A 21,854-nucleotide genomic window follows, 5' to 3' on the forward strand; every position below is an offset into this window, starting at 1 on the left:
TAATGAAGCAAACAGGGCAACATCATCTGCAAAGAGCAGAGATGAAACTGTGGTCCCTAAACCAGACCCCCTCCGGCCCCTGCCTGTGCCCTAGAAATTCTGTCCATAAAAACTATGAACAGAACCGGTGATAAAGGGCAGACCTGCTGGACTCCAACGTGCACCGGGAACAGGTTTGACTTACTGCCGGCTATGCGAACCAAGCTCTTGCTCCGGTCATGCAGAGACCAGACAGCCCTCAGTAAGGCTCCCCGGACCCCATAATCCCATAGTACCCTCCACAGAATATGGGGGACGTGGTCGAACGCCTTCTCTGGACTGAATGAGCGAACTCCCGCATTCCCTCCAGCACCCCAGAGAGGGTGTAGAGCTGTTATACTGTTCCACGACCAGGACGGAAACCCAACTGTTGTTCCTGGATCTGAGGTTCGACTATCGGACCGACTATCTTCTCCAGTACTGTGGCCTATAGACTTTCCTAGAGAGGCTGAGGAGTGTGATTCCCCCGGTAGTTGGAACAAAACTAGATCAAAAACAGATCCTCAAAAATGTTATCAATGTACTGTGAAAAGTACAAGATTGAACTCCGGTATTTACAAACTTTGGCATCATCTTGATAGGCAGGGCGCCCTGGTAGGTGTAAACCTGTTATGATGGACGTTTAAAAAACACAAAAAAATCAAGTTATTTAAAAAAATAACAGTTATTTTTTTCCTGAATCTCAACCTCCTCATACTTTTTTATATCTGAAAGCTCCAAATCTGAATCTCTCTCAACTATCTGGTATAGAATCCTCTCTGCTCCTCTTTTTCATCCTAAAATCATGTGCAGCCATTAAATACATTAAAATGGTCCAGGTGTCCTCTACAGTGGACATTCATTAAATGCCTGCTGTTTTAAAACTGAAAACATGAAACTTTTTTCAGATCTAAAAATATTGTTCCTAACATGTTTATGACCAAGAATATATCATTATCATGGTAAAAAAAGGAATAGATACATAATATTTGACTTGCCTTTCACCTTTCCATAAAATTAGGTAAATGGCATGGAACCCATCTTTGTAGAGGTAAAACTTAAAGTTCCCAGCATGCAAACTCATCACATGACACATCAATGAAAAGCCCAGGATGTCCTCTACAGAGAAGAATAGGATTTGGAAAGGTATCTCTTAATTCCTTAAAAATATACAGGTAAACAAAATGTCCATTATAAAGGACATAAGTGAATGGGCCAGGTCTCAGGAGGATATAGATACATCATTTGTTGTTAAATAAGAGAGGCAGCCTTAAAAGCTCAAACCTTAATGAAACATGCACAGTTGGACTTCTTTCAGATAAAAAAATTATTACAAAGAATTTTTAAAAATAGTTTCTAAACATTTAAAGTTTTAGACCTACTTGACATGTAATTTAAATTATTGAGAAAATCCCAACAATAAGTCAATAATAGTAATAGAAAATAATAAATCAATAGTAAGTCAATTAAAAGAATAACTAACAATAAATAAGTCAATTAATAATAACAATAAGTCAACTAAAAGCCCAAAAGTTAACAATGGATTTACCCTAAAAAAAAAAAAAAAAACAAAAAAAAAACAATAGATTTACCATACTGATTCATGTGAGTGATCACTTTGGTGTATGTAACACAGATGGTATGGTGCCGGGTTTCAAGCAGTCTGGCCAGCCTTATCAAAATCTGGTTCCACAAACTGTTTTGAACATAGCCCGAGTGTATTGCTAGTTGGTCACCACAGTGATCCAACTGGGTTAGCTCTTTTTATTGCTAAGGCCCACTTTTTCCTTAAGTCTGAATCCATTGGAAACCTGCGAGAAAAGTTCAGAAATGTCAAAATCTACAGAATACTCAGACAGAAAAGTCAGAAATGTCTAAATCTATATTACTATAACAGCCTAGTCCTAGTATACTGTATATAGGTTTAACAAAATAAAGTTTACATTTATGTCGACAGCAAATTATACGGACTTCATTCATGCAGCATGCTGATTATAATAGCCCTGCAGCATCATGCATGTCAACATGTGTACTAATGAAGCCCCTGCAGCATTAAAAAGAAAAAAAATATAGAACTTACCTGTCAAATGCTGTGCCTTTCTCCTTCGTGGACTCATTTCTCCGATTTTGGCAGTTGAACCCCGCAGAATGAACTGGCATTTTACAAAAAATGTGTTCACATGCATGCACTGCAGCAGTGACTTGACCTCACCAAGATGGCGGTGCTTGCCTACCGTGAGGAATCACGTGATGTCTTCTCTATCGTTATAACTCATTATTTTTTATTTTTTTCAAAGCGGACGCTGCTGGAAGTGCTGCAGCCAGGCTCCCCGCGTCACTGTCACGGTGAGTAAGACGCTTTCGTTCAGTTCACACCACGGACAGTGTGTCAACAGCGGTAAACTAACATGCTACAATCATGCTGCATGCCATACGTTAAAACTGATTTAAAATCAAATGGCTTCCCGGACTTTAAATGTTTCGAGCAAACACATCATGCAAACATGTTTTTCCCCTTTGTTTTATGTATCAGTAGACAAAATTATATATATATATATATATTTAGATTTGTGTGGGTTTTGAGGACGACTTTTTATTATTATTATTATTATTATTATTATTATTATTATTATTATTATTATTATTATTATTATTATTATTTTTACCAGTAAATTCTTTAGAAAATTGTCCGTTCCTTTCAGGGAACAGGAAACTGTTGTTGGCCCATTCCCAGAGGAATTAAGCAACTCGGGTAGAGATAGGAAACATGATCTGACCAAAACAAAGTGGGCCATTTAAATTGTTTATTTGATCAAAGAAGAAGTCTCATGTGGAAATTTCAGATATTAGGCCTGTAGGAGTAAAGTTTAGTTCTCTGCTATTAACATGACAGTTTCTCACAAATGTATTTTCTTGCATCCCAAATGTGGCATTTATCCAATAGTGAGCTAAATACTTTTTTATTTCATAGAAAAATATATCAACAAGTCTGATTATTTAAAACTTATTCCCTTATTTTTACCTGGGGGTGGAGCCACCCCAGTGGCCAGGTGTCGGAGTGGCTGTGCCCCAGTGGCTGTGCATTTCATCCCAAATGCACAGCCAGCAAGCGGGCAAGTCGCTCTGATCACCTAAACAGGCCGACACCTCCTCCCCTCCCTGCTGCCTTTGAGTGCGCAGACATCTAAAGACGAGCCGCTGGACGCAGAACATGTATAAGACGTGGGGTTCATTTCCGCGTTCGAACCCCCAGAGCCTCCGGGCCGGTTTGACAAAAGAACCAGTCTCAGTTACTAAAGGTGAACTTTCTTTAGTACTGTTTCCTTAAGTCCAAAACGGCGACTGACCGCGTGTGTATGTGCTCCACACACTCACACGCGCTCTCCCCCTCTCTTTCTGCATCGCGCGAGCACCAGTTTCTGCACGCACGCACACACACATGCGCGCGCGCACGCACTCACATGCACACACAATCACACATCCCAAAACACTACATTTCTTTTCATGCCTGTTAAATATTTTCAGTGGTGTCCTTTAACAATCTCTTTACTGTACTTTAGGTCACCTGATCTGTATTTTGCGCAAATACTTGGTGCAAATACGCCGACATCATCAGCGGTGGTGAATGTGCCATTACTTTTCATTAATATGTAAAAAAGAATGGCCCTGTCACACGCACCTCTCATTTTTATGGCAATATTTAAGCACTGGTTGTTGTGTTACCACAACATTTTGATGGGTTTTTGTCCTGTTTCCACATATAGTTACCTATAGTCATAGTTGATGCTTGTGTAAGTCAATTTTCAGAGAATGAAGAGAAATTCAACATATATTCTTATTTTAAGAAGAAAAGTACAGCAGAAGGAGCGAAAGAGATGGTAGGGGAGCAACAGAGGTGTAGTGAGGAGGAGGAAGATGAGACAGAGCAGCATGATCCACAGCCAGCATGAATGACAGAAGAGAATGAGGAAGACAAAGATGAGACGGCATCTGATGAGGGACAGTCAGCATCATTGCTCAGAGAAACAAGGCAGAACTCAGCAAAAAGTCTTCCACCTGTTCCTGGACCAACTGGTGAAGTTAGAATTAATGCAGTGTTTTTCAACCAGTGTGCCGCAGCGCACCAGTGTGCCGTGGGAAATTACCGTCATTAACTGGTCTAAAACATTTTCCATATCCAGGATATCAGCTCTGTGTTCATCCAAACAGCCCCTGATAAAACACTTTGAAATTAGGATATGAAAGATCGTAAATACTTTTTTTCTTTGTGTTTATTTGATTCTATTAAAAACATTTTGATAAGAATGACGGTACCCCGATTTAGCTGCAGTTTTAACTGTTTTCTGAAAGGTCACGCCCCTTTTACTGTCTCCACCAATCATTCTAGGAGGCTTAATCACATGTCATCAGTCTGACCAATCAGAAGTGGTTAAAGTCTTCACTTCCTTGTTCTGATTCTGCTCATAAAGCCGCTCAGTTCCAACAAAAGTACCAGATAAAGCTCATCTTTAGTGGTGTAGCTTTCCACAGAATCCGGTGTCAGACCGTGAAAAAAGTGAACAAAACAATGAAACTCAGAGACGCTAGTCTTTTTGCGTTTGGCGGCTGTTTACATCTCCCATGATGCATTGGGTTAAAGTGACAGCATCTCAGCGCACAATGAGTCTATCCTCTTAACGTCTTGTAACAACAACGAACACACATCAAACAGTTTTTGAATCTTTTCACTTAACTTTTATTACATCAGCTTTTTCTGCCACAATAATCACAAAAATGCATGTGAGATTGCAGAGGGACTGTAGATCAAAACAGACTATGAGTTTCTCCTTTTTTTCTAAAAATTTTTTTACATTTTATTTTGCTGGTTTGCCGCGGGATTTCTGTCAAAGTTAAAGTGTGCCGTGGCTCAAAAATGGTTGAAAAACACTGGCCTAATGATATCTACTAGAATCTATAGTAGTATCAACTATAAGTTAATGTTCTAGAAAAAAATCAGTAGGCATTTTACTTTCTGTTGGTTTTCTAAAGGTTGTTTTACTATGTTTAGTAGAATGAATTAAAAAAATTTAGCTCATGGTTTTTGTGTGCCACCCCAAGATTTAATGTGGCCCCCTACCGGCCACCCCCATGAAAAATTTCTGGAGGCGCTACTGGCTGTGGGGAGCAAAGGGGGGCAGCTGCCCCCCACAGAAAAAAACCTTGCCCCCCACTTTTTCCCTCAATTTTTGAGTCAACAATACAAGCTCCTCTAAGCATTTGTTTTATAAAGCACCCCAACAATAACACAAAAAATATGAGAATAAAACTTTTTGAAAAGCCTTTTTTTAGCCTTTCAAAAATACGCAGAAAGGACGCCCCCCCCCCCTTCCTCTGCTTCTCTCATCCCCTTCAAAAGTTTTCTGCCCCCGTCAGCACCCCCATATAAAATGTTCCAGCTCCGCCACTGTTTGAACATTTGTCTGTTTATTTGGATTCTTTTATCACCTCTGTTGAATGTTACACAAAGAAAGAACTATAAAAGCCTTTTTGAATTGATTTTTCTGGATTGAACAGTCTGCTGAGTGATCTCTCAACCCTACAGTCCTCCAGAGCTACTGGCCTGCTTGTTCTCCAGGGTAGCCTTCCTTAGTTGTTTCTGATTTCATGGATCAGGTGTGTTCTGTCAATAAATCCCTGGAATCATATGGTATATAGGCAATCGGGAAAATCCAGGACATGGTTACTTGGAAAACAACTACAGCAGTTTGGACCCCAGTGGACTAAAACATACTCAGTTTTGAGAACACATTCGTCTTTGACTCTGTTATTAAACACACATTGTGAAATCAAAAGCACATTATGTATCTAAAACAGGGACCTTTTTCATATAAACTATATTTTTTTCTCATAACATTTTTATTCTGTACTTTATATTATGGATGGCTTTTTTATGTTTGTTTTTCTGTAATGTTTTATGCTGCGATAAAGATTGAAGTAATTCCTCAGAGCCATAAACATTTATCTGTTCTGATTGCTTTAACGACAGATGAAGCTGACCCAGGGCTGCAGTGCTTTGTTGGTCCTCCTCACGCTCCACTTCTGTCATGGGGGCAACATCCTGGTCATTCCTGCAGAGGGCAGCCACTGGATCAACATGGACATCCTACTTCAAGCTTTACACTCCAGAGGACACAGCTTGACTGTTGTCCGTTCCAGCAAAAGCTGGTACATTAAGGAGAACTCGTCCTATTACAAAACATTATCAATTTCTGTGGAGAAAAACATAGATGAGAAGTTAATCAAAAACGTTATGAAAGAAACTGTGTAGTTTGGGCGCGGTACCCTCCCTTTGACAGGTTTTGTCCACATGACCATCGGTATGATTGGTATTTTTAAAGATTTCCACACAGTTTTATGTGAGTTTGTGTCAGCCATGCTAGATGATCTGGCGCTGATAAAAACCTTGCATGAGAGCAGGTTTGATCTGGTACTGGCTGACCCCTGTTGGGGTGGTGGAGCCATTTTGGCCAAATATTTAAATCTTCCATTGGTTTATATGGGTCGCTGGTTAATAGTTGAAGAGGCTCATTTCTCCATCGCTCCTTCTCCTTTATCCTACGTTCCTGTAACAGGATCAGGCAACACTGACAGGATGACCTTTTTGCAAAGAGTTAAAAACATATTTTTTTATTTATTAACATACGTACAAAATGATGTGTTAGCTAAGCAAATATACCAACCGACATGTGACAAGTACCTTGGTCCTGATCATGACTTCAATCAGATCAAGACAGATGCAGACATTTGGTTGATGAAAACAGATTTTGTGTTTGACTATCCACGCCCCACAATGCCCAATGTTGTGTACATGGGAGGGTTTCAGTGTAAATCTGCTAAACCCCTTCCTGAACATTTGGAGGAGTTTGTACAGAGTTCTGGAGAACATGGAGTCATCATCATGCCAATGGGAACATTTGTCAGTGAACTTCCTGATGACTTGGCAAATGGGATCGCTGCAGCTTTTGCTAAACTGCCACAGAAAGTTATCTGGAGGTACAAAGGCAAAAGACCTGCCTCTTTAGGCAACAACACTTTAGTGGTGGACTGGATGCCTCAGAATGACCTTCTAGGACATCCAAAGATCAAGCTGTTTGTGGCTCATGGAGGAACTAATGGAGTCCAAGAAGCCATTTATCACGGAGTCCCAGTTGTGGGTCTGCCCATGTATTTTGATCAGTATGACAACCTTCTCCGGCTGCAGGAAAGAGGGGGAGCAAAAATTCTCTCAGTATCCACAGTGGACAAAGATGAAAGCTTCCCGAAGGCCATACAGGAAGTCCTGACTGAACCCTCCTACAGGATGAACATGCAGAGACTCTCCAGGCTGCACAGAGATCAGCCAGTGAAGCCGATGGACAAAGCTCTCTTCTGGATAGAGTTTGTCATGAGACACAAAGGTGCTGCTCACCTGAAAGCTCAGTCCTACAACATGTCATGGTTCTCCTACCACTCTGTGGATGTGGTTCTGTTCCTGACTGCAGCAGTGCTGCTCGTGTTTCTGACCTCCTTCATGTTCATCAGGTGTTTATTCAGAGCAGTTTGTAAACGTAAAGTGAAACGTGAATGAGGATTTGCAACTTTAAGCACATGATTCTGTTTTACTAATGAACATTTTTTAATTGTTGATAGTTTTTACAATTCAATTCAATTTTATTTGTATAGCCCATAATCACAACAACAGTCGTCTCGATGGGCTTTGAAGTAAACATGAACTCAAAAGGATCATGAATAGTTCAATAGGAAAATACTAAAATGAACTAACAAACTGACTAAGCTATACTGGCATCCCTGTGTCCGTACAGTGTTCGGAAACGTTTTTAATTTTTTTAAACTTTAAATTGGGTATGATTGTAAGTTCTAGGGGTAAAATCTGCAAATGTAAATTAAATTGTAAAGCAGTGTGTTCAGCACAATTTATTTTAAATAGATTTTTTGGTACATTATAGTGGCTGTTTGTGTGTTATGACTTTGTTTGCATGTATCCACAATACTTTAAACATTTCTATACAAAAGGAAATATGATCCTTGCACCTACAGTCTTTTTTACACATGTGGGGAGTAAACATTGACTTCACAATAAGTTATTTATTACAATATTGCAGAAAGAATGCTTTTTTCAGGCTTTGTCGACATTAAGGGAGGCAAAGTGTAAGTCAGAGATAGCCATCTATTTCTGTGGCTTTTTTTGAGAGCCTGTTGGTTAAAAGAACTCAAGTACAGCAGCAGTACTTCACGAGTACACACACCTTTTGACAGCGCCCATTTTTAATAGGGAGATTGACTTATACTGATTTATTTAAGAGAAAAACAGCACAAATGTAGTCCTATTAACCTTTTTGCGGGCCTCAAGTGGTAAAATTGAAGCCTGACAAGTTTAAAGGATCATGTCCCGTCAGAACATATCCTTTTCTTGGTTAAGGTTTGTTTAGTATTGCTTTGTGTATGTTTGTCTTATTGCAATTGTTGCGGCCGCGTAGGCCCTTCCAAGGTTCGAGTGATTAAGAACACCAAAAACCTGATGTGCAAATGGGAAAAGAAAAACCACACGAGTCTGCATGAAGTTTTAACCTTTTTGCAAAATGGAGAGCCAGGGGCATCTACAGAAAAGAAGTGCTTCGCTTCTGCTCCATCCTGGTCTGAGGTCCCCTTCATGAAAAGCAAATTTTTACTACCCAACACGTGGAAATCAAGTCATGTCTCTGTATCTATCCGTAAAAGCACGAGATTAAGAGACCAGCCGCTCATGGTGCGAGGGACAGTTAGGTCCGCATCCCTTCTTCGGCAAAGACAAAGAACAGAAACAGATTCCAGCACTTCCATGCCCTTATATGGTAATTCATGCCGGCTAGTTCAGTTTGCAGCAAGCCAGACACGGCCATTGGCCACACACACAACGTTCCACACAAGAAAATAAGTAAATGCATAATCAAAAACTATAATTATTTATGTAATCATTCCACATAATGCAGGTCATATATTTCTGTCAATCATCCACAGCAGTGTGAAAACAATAAAAGTGTACAAGCCACAGTATAGTTAGTGATTGTTTGGGGTACCCGGAGGTTACAAGTCTTTTCCTGCTTCATTAAGTTTCACTAAAACAATACCTTGTTAGTTTTTATTTTCTTCATACTTTTAATATCTTCATGCAACATTCAAGAAATTTTGCACGCAACTTCATCATCATCCTCCCCAATAAATGGGAAAGAAAAGACAGGATTTTTTGCCTTTAAATTTTGACATCAAAATACCCCTAAAATTGTAAAAATAGAATTTGATCATTTCAAAAACAAACAATGTGAGCTTTAAAAAAATGTGGTTTGATTCCTTTTATTTGCAGTGTGTTTTTACTGATCTGTATGCAGCAGAAAACATTTTTTGTTATTGTGTAGGATTATTAATGACGAAAGAGATTGTTTAAACACGCACAAACGCACCCTAAACGTCTCTCGCGATTACTATCCCACTTGACTGTGTGAGGTGTTCTCGTTCCACCCGCAGCAGACGTTTCAACCTCGGGCCTTTCTGCGCATGCGCAGTGAGCAGCTGCACCCAGGTGGACAACAACTCCGGACTACCTGTCTGTTGGAGACAAAACGAGCACCGTACGTAGACACGTTTCGAATCCAGAGAGTTGCAAAATAGTTTCAGAGTTTATCCAGTTTTCACATCCTCTTTCTTTCTTTATTTCTTTCTCTTTTTTTAAATGTAAAAACTAGGATCAAAACGGAAAGTTCCGATCTTCCGGGTTGCCAAATTGCGCAAGAGAAACAAGCCACCAGTCACTTCACTTTTATTTAGAGAATGAACGGCTTCATACGTCTATAAACATTGATTTAAATTTTTTTTAATGTGCTTAAACCATTGTGTTTTAGTCTGCAATAGTTTTAGTATTTTTATTTAGGTTATGATACTTGGTAATTTTATGTCACTGTTTTTATGCTTGTATCATGAATACTTTTGATTTTTTTAAGTATTTTATTTGTTTTGTGTGTACTATGGCAAATTGGACCTTGAATCTGTAATATTTAAAATTCTTCTTCTAATCATTAAGGCCAATATATATTGTTGAAGACATATGCAAGGGATTACACAAATAAGCAAGCCGGACATTGCTTAAAAACAAGCAGACTTGGCAACCCAGTGAAGAATAGAATAGGACAGAACTTTAATAAACTCACTAGGTTTCAGTACAACCCAGAACAGGATCAGACAGACAACATAAACACACCTAAACTGTTTCAGGTTGTATGCCATAGTGTAAAAAAAAAAATAGAAAAAAGAAAACCTTCAAAAAGTCACACTGACTTCCTTAATTTTTCTCTCTCACCAGGTGTTTAGCTCATTAACTGCAACATATCTACATAAAAATGGAATAGTTTTGATGAGCAGACAAAATGCATTAAAAAAAGAGCTTATTATTCTTTAGAGGTGCGAAATATAGGGGTGTAACAATTTACATCATAATTAGTGGTCATTAATACAATTCATAGTCGGTATTACTGCATTTTAAACGATCCGATTCACTGACGTAAAATTGATCCAGAACATTTTTAGCCAAAAGTACAACCAGTGTGACTCAGAGATAAGTACCAGGGTACGGAACAGTGCAGGTGAAGTGCCATCAGGCAATACAACTCTCTGGCAGGACTTCTTAAAAGTACTTTCTTGTCATTTTTTATTTTTTTACCTACTGATTTTAAAATGATTAATCTTTTTTTTTTATATCTATTACGGTAATCTTTTTAATCTATTGCTACTTTTTACTATTTTATTGTTTTTAATGTGTGTGTGTTTTATTCTATTTAATAATAAGCTTTACACAAAACATATAAAAGACTTGAGGATAAAAATAGAACACTCAAACAAGTATAAGAACAATGACATAAAAAGTATATTAAAAAAAACAATCTCATAAAAGTATAAAAATCAATGACATAGGAATATAAAAACAATGACATAAAAGTATAAGAACAGTAAAATACCCAGGTATCATGAACTTCATAAAAAGACTAAAACTGCTGACTTAAACAAAAAAAAGAAAACTTAAAAGATTAAAAAAGACGACTGTACCAAAACCTCTAAATAGGGGATTGGTATCTAAAAGTGCAATCTATTCAAGTGTAAGTTAAATATGTGTACAAAAACACAAGTAAACAAGAATTAATGGCAAATTGATTCACAGTTTAGTTTAGTAAAGCTCAGCCCCCTGTTGTTTTTCCACATCAAAACAAATACAACATTATTAGATCAGTCTACCACACGGTCTGGTCACATGTCTTTGCAGAATTCAAAGTGTTTCCACACGCTGGACTGAAATGATGGACTGTTTTTGCTGCCATCACGTGTGTAGTCAGCTGTGATGAACTTAGCTGTTTTTACGTTATAGTAAAATAAAACTACTGTGTGTAATTCCAAATGGTATTTTCCAAGATCAATAAAAGCAGTTTATTTCATTTTGAAACAATTTTATAACGATATAGTTTGATTTGATTGGTGCCTCAGAAAGATCTAGTTTGATCAGAGGAATATGAATCAATTAAGTTGAATAATTATTACACCCCTAGTAAAATATATTTTGTCTTCAAATAATTTGTGTTTTTATGTTGTTGTCTTTGTGGTTTTTAATATGTTTTCATTGGTTTCGTTGCAGATGAAGTTGCCTCTGTGCTGCTGTGTTTTGCTGGTTCTCCTCCTCACTCCCAGCTTCTGCCATGGAGGCAACATCCTGGTCTTTCCTGCAGAGGGCAGCCACTGGATCAACATGGACATCCTACTTCAAGCTTTACACTCCAGAGGACACAGCTTGACCGTTCTGCGCTCCACCAAGAGCTGGTACATTAAGGAGCATGCGCCCCATTACAAGAGCTTCACCGTTCCTGTTGAAAGAAGCATAGATGAAAAGTTTATCAGCAAAACTGTAGCTGACTTTCTACAGTTTGAACGTGGTGCTCTCCCCTTGACAAGTTTCCTTTTCAGTTCTGTGGGAGTCATTGGAGTATTTTTTGAAGCTCATTCAGCTGTATGTGAATTAGTGTCAGCTGTGCTGGATGATGCAGCACTTATGAAAACCTTAAATGAGAGCAAATTTGATCTGGTGCTCACTGACCCCTGCTGGGGTGGTGGAGCCATTTTGGCCAAATATTTGAATCTTCCATTGGTTTATAATGTTCGCTGGTTAACACCCATGGAGGCTCATTTCTCCATCGCTCCTTCTCCTTTATCCTATGTTCCTGTGACAGGATCAGGCAACACTGACAGGATGACCTTTTTGCAAAGAGTTAAAAACGTGATTTTATATTTGGTGACGTACACACAAAATGATGTGTTAGCTAAGCAAATATACCAACCGACATGTGACAAGTACCTCGGTCCTGATCATGACTTCAATCAGATCAAGACAGATGCAGACATTTGGTTGATGAGATCAGATTTTGTGTTTGACTATCCACGCCCCACAATGCCCAATGTTGTGTACATGGGAGGGTTTCAGTGTAAACCTGCTAAACCCCTCCCTGAACATTTGGAGGAGTTTGTACAGAGTTCTGGAGAGCATGGATTCATCATCTTGTCTCTGGGAACTTTTATTAATGAACTTCCTGATGACTTGGCGAATGAGATCGCTGCAGCTTTTGCTAAACTGCCACAGAAAGTAATCTGGAGGTACAAAGGCAAAAGACCTGCCTCTTTAGGCAACAACACTTTAGTGGTGGACTGGATGCCTCAGAATGACCTTCTAGGACATCCAAAGATCAAGCTGTTTGTGGCTCATGGAGGAACTAATGGAGTCCAAGAGACTTTGTACCACGGAGTCCCAGTTGTGGGTCTGCCTTTGTTTTTTGATCAGTATGACAACCTTCTCCGGCTGCAGGAAAGAGGGGGAGCAAAAATTCTCTCAGTATCCACAGTGGAGAAAGATGACAGCTTCCTGAAGGCCATACAGGAAGTCCTGACTGAACCCTCCTACAGGATGAACATGCAGAGACTCTCCAGGCTGCACAGAGATCAGCAGGTGAAGCCGATGGACAAAGCCCTCTTCTGGATAGAGTTTGTCATGAGACACAAAGGTGCTGCTCACCTGAAAGCTCAGTCCTACAACATGTCATGGTTCTCCTACCACTCTGTGGATGTGGTTCTGTTCCTGACTGCAGCGGTGCTGCTCGTGACTCTGACCTCTTTCATGTTCATCAGGTGTTTATTCAGAGCTGTTTGTAAACATAAAGTGAAATATGAATGACAATTTGCAACTTTACACACATGATTACGTTCGATACCTCCGTTTAAGATCATTTGTTAAAACTTATATCTGGACATATTAAAAGTGTTCAGATTTCCTCTAAGTGTGAAGTTGGAGCATTGGGGGGCAGAAGACCTTGGAAGGGTGAAAAATTAGAACAGCCAAGTTGATGGTCATAACAAATGGAAGGATCAAATATACGTAAATAATAAGTAAAATGTATAATTTGAGGGGCTCAAGATTCCATTTCAAAATATTGCTTCTGTTGTTTTTGCAATGCTTAAAGAACCATGTACTGGTGTTTTCTCAATCTTTGTCAATAATGACACAAATACTGACAGCTGCTAGCTGCCCCCCCCTCCTTGCCACCTAGTAGCTCTGCCTCTGCTTCCAGTACATTTCTTTTATTTTATTTTATTTTTTTATAAGGGATTGTGACCTGCATTGCCATAGGGTGTTTATTCATGCAGTTCGTTATTGTAAAGGGAAACTTGACTGACGATACAATCAGTAATATCTGAGTGAAAACTGGTCCAACGCAATAATAAAAAAATCAGAGAACTAAATTCAGTCCATTTGATGTGTATTTGCTTTTGTGTTTTGCTATTGATTGATTTTACAGTAAAATACAATTTTATTTTATTTTTATAACTGGCATCAGACACTATCTTGTGCGCATGAGAAACCAGTATTATTTCTATTTTACTTCAATGTCCCTTTTGAAGCTTCATTATTTCATTTTTTATTTCTTTTGAACTTGTCCAGCAGCTGAGCAAACAGATGCTGAAGGCATTTTGTGTTGGACAGATTTTCCTGTTACAATAGGGGGTTATAAACACACGAACAGACCCGTGAATGGGATATTTGTCAGTAAAAACAATTTTAAAATTAAGTACACGAGGATTTTATTTGTGGTTTTGAAAAAACCTGAAAGCGTTACAAGTTTTTCAAGTTTTGCAACAGCATTGAGACACGTGTCAAGGAGTGAACCCTCATTAGAAGAATGACAAAATGAATCCTAAAGACTGAATTCGACAACTGTGCTCACTAGAAAAAAAGTTTTTAACCTTTTCATTTGTCTAAGTAAATTCACTAATCTCATGCAGAAAATAACTGCTTGATTTTCTGATGTTTAATCTTTACATTTGCAATAAGCTTCAAATAACGTCAAATGAGTTAGAATAGAAAGTTTTTGGATTGAAAGTGAAAAACAGAAGTCAAACAGGAGGACATTGGTTTCTGTTGTCTGAAAAACAGCAGTGTCACTGAAATGTTCTATACTCATGGAGAGTTCTCACAGTTATGGTTCTCTCTGGGCTGCTTTGTCAGCTGCTAGTATTTAAGATTACTCATCGAGTGGGTGTGGTGTGGGTCTTGGCGGGTTTCGTCATTCTTTTCTGCCTCAGTTAAAGCTAACACGTTTATTTCAACTTTGTTCTCAGATGTGGAAAAATAATAAACATAATACATCTGCAATAACTCCTTCCTGTTCATTTTATACTAGATAAATATTCAGACTCACAAACGTCATAAACCACTTCTTCCTGCTTTGCAGGAGTCTTTTATAACAAAAGAGAATTTCTTTTGAACCACAACGGCTCAGGGCTGAGGAATAGCTCATCTGCTTTGTGAGTATCAAATTTGTCTTTTTCTGTCTTTTGTGTTAATTTAGCAGATGTTTCTGGAAGATTTTATTGAATCAATTAATTGTTAAAATAACATTGAAAAGCTAGTTCTGTCCAAACATTGCTCATTTTAGGACTGAGACATGATGATGATCTCTCGTTTTAGAAGGTATCTTTACTTTGATTAGGTGACACTTGAATTTTCCTGTAGAGATCAATGAAGCCTTACTGAATTGAACTAAATTTCATCTGAACCCTTTAACTAACTGCTCAACCAAATGGTGGAGCAAATTTACAAAAAAATAGGTAATTAAAAAACATTTGTTTTGTGTTTACTCACCCAAGGCAATTAGTAACAGAAACATTTTTCTTCAATTTTCTCCTTGGTGGGGTTGTTAAAGTACTGGTAAATCCAAACTAAGCCACATTTCAGAGCACAAGTCATTGCTTTACCTTCCTGACCTGGCTGATGTGTGAATGTGATGGCTTTCATTCAACCTGAAGAACCAGCCAAAGCTCAGAGGCTTTCTGTTTGAGGCATAATTCCTCCCACTCACTCTGTACTTTGGAAAATGCTCTTACAAAGATTTTTCTTTCTTTCTTTTTGTTTTCCAGATTTTAACTAGAGATCTGAAGATGGCTATGTCACTGACGTCCATCTTCTGTCTCGTCCTGGTCATTGTTCCAGTTTCTCAGGGCGGAAAGATTTTAGTGTTTCCTCACGATGGAAGCCACTGGGTGAACATGAAGGTTCTTGTTGAGGAGCTAAATTTGAGGGGCCACTCTCTGACTGTTATTCGTACCTCAGACAGTTGGTACATCACTGATACTTCCCCTTTTTACAATACGCTCACAATAGATGTCAAAGGAGGAGGCAATGAGGAATTTTTCCGCGTCTTTGTCTCAGAAGTTATCAAGATTAAAAGGAGCAAAGCATCAGCATGGGCTCAGTTTTCTCTAAACATGGTGCTGAAGGACGGGTTCTCTCATTTTCACGAAAAAGTCGGTGAAATGATAGTGTGCATGTTTGAGAACGCAACTTTAATGAGGAGTCTTCAAGAGGCAAAATATGATGTTGTTCTGACTGACCCTGGGAATGGAGGTGGCGTGTTTTTGGCTCACTATCTTAGCTTACCGATAGTGTTAAATGCTCGCTGGACTATTCATGGTGAGGCACACTTTGCAATTGCACCATCTCCTCTTTCCTATGTCCCACTTCCCCCTTCAGAACTAACAGATCTCATGACTTTTCCTGAAAGAGTAAAAAATGTAATTTATTATATCACCAGGATGCATTTATATAAACAGACAGTTAGACCTCATTATTCTCCACTTACCTTGCGTTACTTTGGCCCAGATGTGGATTACTTTTCCTTGTTCCAAGCTGCAGACCTGTGGCTCATGAGAGTGGACTTTGTGTTTGAGTTCCCTCGTCCCACCATGCCCAATGTGGTCTATATGGGAGGTTTCCAGTGTAAACCTGCTAAACCTCTTCCAGATCACTTGGAGGAGTTTGTGCAGAGTTCTGGAGAGCATGGATTCATCATCATGTCACTGGGAACATTGATTGCAGATCTGCCCGCTGACTTAGCTGAAGAGATCGCTGCAGCTTTTGCTGAATTACCACAGAAAGTCATCTGGAGGTACAAAGGCAGCAGACCCTCCACTCTGGGGAACAACACCTTACTGGTTGATTGGCTGCCACAGAATGACCTTCTGGGACATCCACATATTCAATTGTTTGTCAGTCATGGAGGAACCAATGGAATCTATGAGGCTATTTATCACGGAGTCCCAGTTGTAGGGATTCCAATTGTCTTTGATCAAGCCGACAACCTCTCCAGATTGAAGGCCAGAGGAGTGGCGAGGACGGTGGAAATCTCTGATCTGGATAGGACAAACTTTCAAGAAGCCATTCAGGACGTCCTGAATGATCCCTCCTACAGGATGAACATGCAGAGACTCTCCAGGCTGCACAGAGATCAGCCGATGAGGCCGCTGGATACTGCCCTCTTCTGGATAGAGTTTGTCATGAGACACAAAGGAGCTGCTCACCTGAGAACAGAGTCTTACAAGCTGCCCTGGTACTCCTACCACTCTGTGGATGTCATAGTGTTTCTGCTAGCAGCTGCTGTGCTTCTGTTGTTCTCAATCTTTGGTTTTCTCTGGTTTTGTTTCAGACTGTGTGTTAAAAGAAAACAGAAATGTGACTAAGTTCATGTTTCATTGCAGCAAAGCAAAATAGCAATTTTCGATCATTAGAATTTAAGAACAGATTTTATTTTATTTTCTGAATGTATTAAAATCTTCAGTTGCTTTTATAATAAAAGTTATTTATTTCTACTTTGTTCTCTTTATCTTTGTATAAACAGTCTCACCAACTGCAATTCCTTTCCAAAGTGAAATTTGTTGTCATAAACCATTGATAGACACACAATATGCCAATAATATCTTTAACAACTGCTTAGGATCCAAAAAAATCTTCAGGGTTCTTATGGTTTTCGTTTCTTTGCATTTGTGTTTTGTTTCTCTTTTTGTTCTGTCATGTTTTAAGTTCATTTTCTGTTTAGTTTTTGAAAGGTTCCTGTGTTGTCGTGTTTTCCTTTTGTTCTCCATCTGCCCTCAATATTTCCACCTGTCTCGTCTGTTCTGTATGTATTTAAGTCCTGTCTTTCCCTTCCTCCTGTGCTGATCCATAGTTGGCTGTTAGTTTTGCTGTCCACCAGTTCTTGCATTATTACAGTTTCAAGTTTGCCTGCCTGCTGCAGTAGAGTTTGTTTAGCTTTTGGACTTTAGTTATGAAAGACCTGTGTTGTAACCTTCTGTCTCCACCTCTCTGCGCCTGGGTGCTGTGGAAATTATAATCAAATATGTATAGTGGGAATCATAATCAGATATGTATTTCTGTTATATAAATGTGTTGTAAACTTAAGCCTGACGAAGAATGTGTCTCTATTGTGAAAGGTGAAAGAACGCTCAGCAGCAGCTCAAAAGGGAAGTGAAAGATGTGATTAAGAGCACCCCCCACGCTTACCGTTATGCTTTGTCAGCACCTCCTTATTTGGTAGAGACAAATGTAAGAAGCTGAATGAGTAGGAAGTGAATCATGAATTGTGAAACAGGATTCAAGTGTTCAATAAAAAGAGACCCTGCAGAAGGGAGAACCCAGAATTGACACAGACTGTGAGGAGAGGTTGTGAACAGCTGTGTTGAATTCTCCCTCTGCAGAGGCGAACCAAAGTTTCAGAGTGTGAAGTGTCATTATTAGAACTTCCAACTACAGGATCCTTTTGACTCCAAATTGAAGAACCTGGGGAAGTCAATTTGGACTTCAACAGTGTTTACCTCATTCCCTGCCATAACAAGGGATTTTAGTTCCCTGCTTCAGAAGCTGAGCTGACGACATGAGGGCAAGGTTGATCCTGCAGTAGCACCGGGAGCAGAAACTATGACATAGTTTTAAAAGGGAATCATCTGACCGTTTTTTTTACTGCCTCCAGCAGTTTTGAAAACGTTTAAGAAGCAAATTCTCGTTTAAGTCTGGACAGATGAACTTGTCTTCTACTCACAGGCGAACAGGAAATACTGAATAAGTTGGAGCTTACAGCTAACAAAGGAGGTAAGATGTGGGCTTCAAAATTTTGCTGGAAGTAAACTCTGACAGCTGCCTCAAGAAGGAAACCGCCAAGAAGGTTGAACCCATTTGACCAAATCTGGTTTCTTTTCAAAAGTGGTTGAGTTCTTCCAACCATCTAACAACTAATTTTCTTGACCTTCTGTCACTAAAATTACAAACCGAGTTGGTTCACAGATTTTATCACAGACTTATACAGCAAGAACTAGAACATTGAAGTTTGGGGTATTTTAGGGATTTTTTTTGTGTGTTTATTATTTAGTGCAGCAAGATAAAGTTCATTAGTTGTTCCAGAAGATATACAAATATGTTTTAAAACTTTGGATTTAAGATGAATTTAAAACAATTTTTAAATTCATCTTTTAACAATTGACTGATTTTTCTATCATTAAAACTACTAAACAAAACGATAAGAACATTGTTTTTTTCTTTCAGTGCAAAAATGACCATGTTGTGGGTCTGGACCTGTTTCTTCTGGTGTTGTGTATCAGTGGTCCATTCAGGAAAGGTGCTTGTCTTCCCTGTTGATGGGAGCCACTGGGTGAACATGAGAGTCATCATAGAGGAGCTGCATTCCAGGGGCCACCAGGTTACTGTCATCCGACACACAGACAGCTGGTACATCAAGGAGACCTCCCCGTTCTACACCTCTATTACAGTGAATTTGAAGAACGACAGTAAAAACATTGTTGCTTCTTTCGTGTCCAAGAACATTGAGATTAAGAGGAGAAGAAATCCAGCCTGGTTGCGTTTTCTACAGGAAATAGAACATTTTCCCCAATTTCTTGAATTCCATAAAATCACATGCACCACTCTTGAGAGAATTTTTGAAAATCAAGAGCTAATGCAGTTGTTAAAAAACACCAATTATGACCTAATCCTGACTGATCCGGCCACACCAGGAGGGGCCATTCTTGCACATTACTTGAAGTTGCCTCTTGTTTTCAATGTCCGATGGACCACTCATGGTGAAGGCCATTTCATAATCGCACCTTCTCCTCTGTCTTATATTCCAGTTGGAATAGAGTTCTCGGACAAAATGAGCTTCTTCCACAGAGTCATAAATGTTCTATTTTTTTACTTTGGTCAGCACAGTTTTGAGAAAATGATCACACCCCACTATCAAGATTTCATGAAGAAATATTTTGGCCCAGATGTTGACTTCTATTCTATGTTCCAAGCTGCAGACCTGTGGCTCATGAGAGTGGACTTTGTGTTTGAGTTCCCTCGTCCCACCATGCCCAATGTGGTCTATATGGGAGGGTTCCAGTGTAAACCTGCTAAACCGCTTCCTGATCACTTGGAGGAGTTTGTGCAGAGTTCTGGAGAGCATGGATTCATCATCATGTCACTGGGAACATTGATTGCAGATCTGCCCGCTGACTTAGCTGAAGAGATCGCTGCAGCTTTTGCTGAATTACCACAGAAAGTCATCTGGAGGTACAAAGGCAGCAGACCCTCCACTCTGGGGAACAACACCTTACTGGTTGATTGGCTGCCACAGAATGACCTTCTGGGACATCCACACATTCAATTGTTTGTCAGTCATGGAGGAACTAATGGAATCTATGAGGCTATTTATCACGGAGTCCCAGTTGTAGGGATTCCAATTGTCTTTGATCAAGCCGACAACCTCTCCAAACTGAGGGTCAGAGGAGTGGCGAGGACGGTGGAAATCTCTGATCTGAATAGGACAAACTTTCAAGAAGCCATTCAGGACGTCCTGAATGATCCGTCCTACAGGATGAACATGCAGAGACTCTCCAGGCTGCACAGAGATCAGCCGATGAGGCCGCTGGATACTGCCCTCTTCTGGATAGAGTTTGTCATGAGACACAAAGGAGCTGCTCACCTGAGAACAGAGTCCTACAAGCTGCCCTGGTACTCCTACCACTCTGTGGATGTCATAATGTTTCTGCTAGCAGCTGCTGTGCTTCTGTTGTTCTCAATCTTTGGTTTTGTCTGGTTTTGTTTCAGACTGTGTGTTCAAAGAAAACAGAAATGTGACTAAGTTCATGTTTCATTGCAGCAAAGCAAAACAGTAATTTTCGATCATTCGAATTTAAGAACAGTTTTTATTTTTTCTGAATGTATTAAAAATCTTCAGTTGCTTGTGTGTTCAAAAAACCTTTTTCTACTTTGTTCTCTTAATCATTGTACAAACAGTCTCACCAAACTGCAAATACTTTCCAAAGTGAAATTTGTGGTCATAAAGCGTTGTAGATACACAATGTGTCAACAATATCTATAACAGAACAGTCGTGCAAACATTACACAATTAATCTATAAAGACCACTAAAGATCTTGAATGTTTCTCCATCATCCAAATATCTCTTTCATTGCACTATGATCTGAAGAGAAAAGCAAAATATCTGAAAGAGAAATAGATTTAAAGTTATTTCACATATACTTCGAGTTATACATAAATTTATACACATTTAATTTTGTTATTCAAAAAACAATACAAGGAGACAAATTAGACTGTTTCACATTTTATTTGAGAGAATGTTCTTCAGAGAAGAACAAAGTACTAAACTGCTTAGGATCCCCAAAAAATATCTTCTGGGTTGTTATGGTTTTAGTTTCTCTGCGTTTGTGTTTTGTTTCTCTCTTTGTTCTGTCATGTTTTGAGTTTATTTCTTGTTTAATTTTGAAAGGTTCCTGTGTTGTCGTGTTTTCGAGTTTTCCTTTTGTTCTCCATCTGCCCTCAATATTTCCACCTGTCTCGTCTGTTCTGTATGTATTTAAGTCCTGTCTTTCCCTTCCTCCTGTGCTGATCCATAGTTGGCTGTTAGTTTTGCTGTCCCCCATTTCTTGTATTATTACAGTTTCAAGTTTGCTTGCCTGCTGCAGTGGAGTTTTGTTTAGCTTTTGGACTTTAGTTATTTAACCACCAGCACCCATCCTCAGTTAAAACCACAATTATCAAACAACATATCCCAGTTCACATAACAAGCATATCTCACAAACACCCCCAGCTCAGATCCACAGTTAGATATCTCCATCACATTCACACATTACCGTACAAAGAAGATAAATCAATCCATCTGCACACACACACGGTTTTGAACTTTGCAGTTTTAAACATTCGCTCTCTTTTAAACAAATCTATTATTGTGAATGAGCTCATTTTAGACAACAATTTAGATTGCCTTCTTTTAGCAGAGACCTGGCTTGGTACTGATGCTCCTGTTGTTCTCACTGAAGCTTCCCCACTAAATTTTCACTTTTTATTTTCTACCAGGGGAGAGAAAAAAGGCGGTGGCACTGCATCGATTGCTCGTGGCTCATTTGCAACCAA

The 21,854-nt window shown here is 39.2% G+C and overlaps 1 protein-coding gene and 3 pseudogenes across 3 annotated transcripts; all 4 read left to right on the forward strand.

Moving 5' to 3' along the window:
* Positions 1–2,291: 2,291 nt before the first annotated feature.
* Positions 2,292–7,751, forward strand: LOC101175123 (annotated as a pseudogene).
* A 1,805-nt stretch (positions 7,752–9,556) lies between these two features.
* On the forward strand, positions 9,557–13,864 carry LOC101175367 (UDP-glucuronosyltransferase 2A2). Its single transcript, XM_004084513.4, has 2 exons — positions 9,557–9,662; positions 11,711–13,864. The coding sequence occupies exon 2, from the start codon at positions 11,711–11,713 to the stop codon at positions 13,292–13,294; it is 1,584 nt and encodes a 527-aa protein (XP_004084561.1). The 5' UTR covers positions 9,557–9,662; the 3' UTR covers positions 13,295–13,864.
* Positions 13,865–14,811: 947 nt separating this feature from the next.
* LOC101175615 lies at positions 14,812–17,262 on the forward strand (annotated as a pseudogene).
* Positions 17,263–17,426: 164 nt separating this feature from the next.
* Positions 17,427–21,392, forward strand: LOC101159903 (annotated as a pseudogene). 2 transcript variants are annotated; one of them, XR_002288844.2, is made up of 2 exons: positions 17,427–18,538; positions 18,989–21,392. The product of XR_002288844.2 is annotated as a UDP-glucuronosyltransferase 2B15 pseudogene, transcript variant X1 (transcript). The 2 variants fall into 2 exon arrangements; XR_002288845.2 differs by having other exon boundaries at positions 19,045–21,392.
* Positions 21,393–21,854: the final 462 nt, after the last annotated feature.

This window comes from Oryzias latipes, chromosome 3 (genome assembly GCF_002234675.1).
Source record: "Oryzias latipes chromosome 3, ASM223467v1".
Classification (NCBI taxonomy): domain Eukaryota; kingdom Metazoa; phylum Chordata; class Actinopteri; order Beloniformes; family Adrianichthyidae; genus Oryzias; species Oryzias latipes.

Excerpts from the sequence above, each read along its gene's own strand:
- LOC101175367 (XM_004084513.4), top strand. The coding sequence starts at position 11,711 with ATGAAGTTGCCTCTGTGCTGCTGTGTTTTGCTGGTTCTCCTCCTCACT.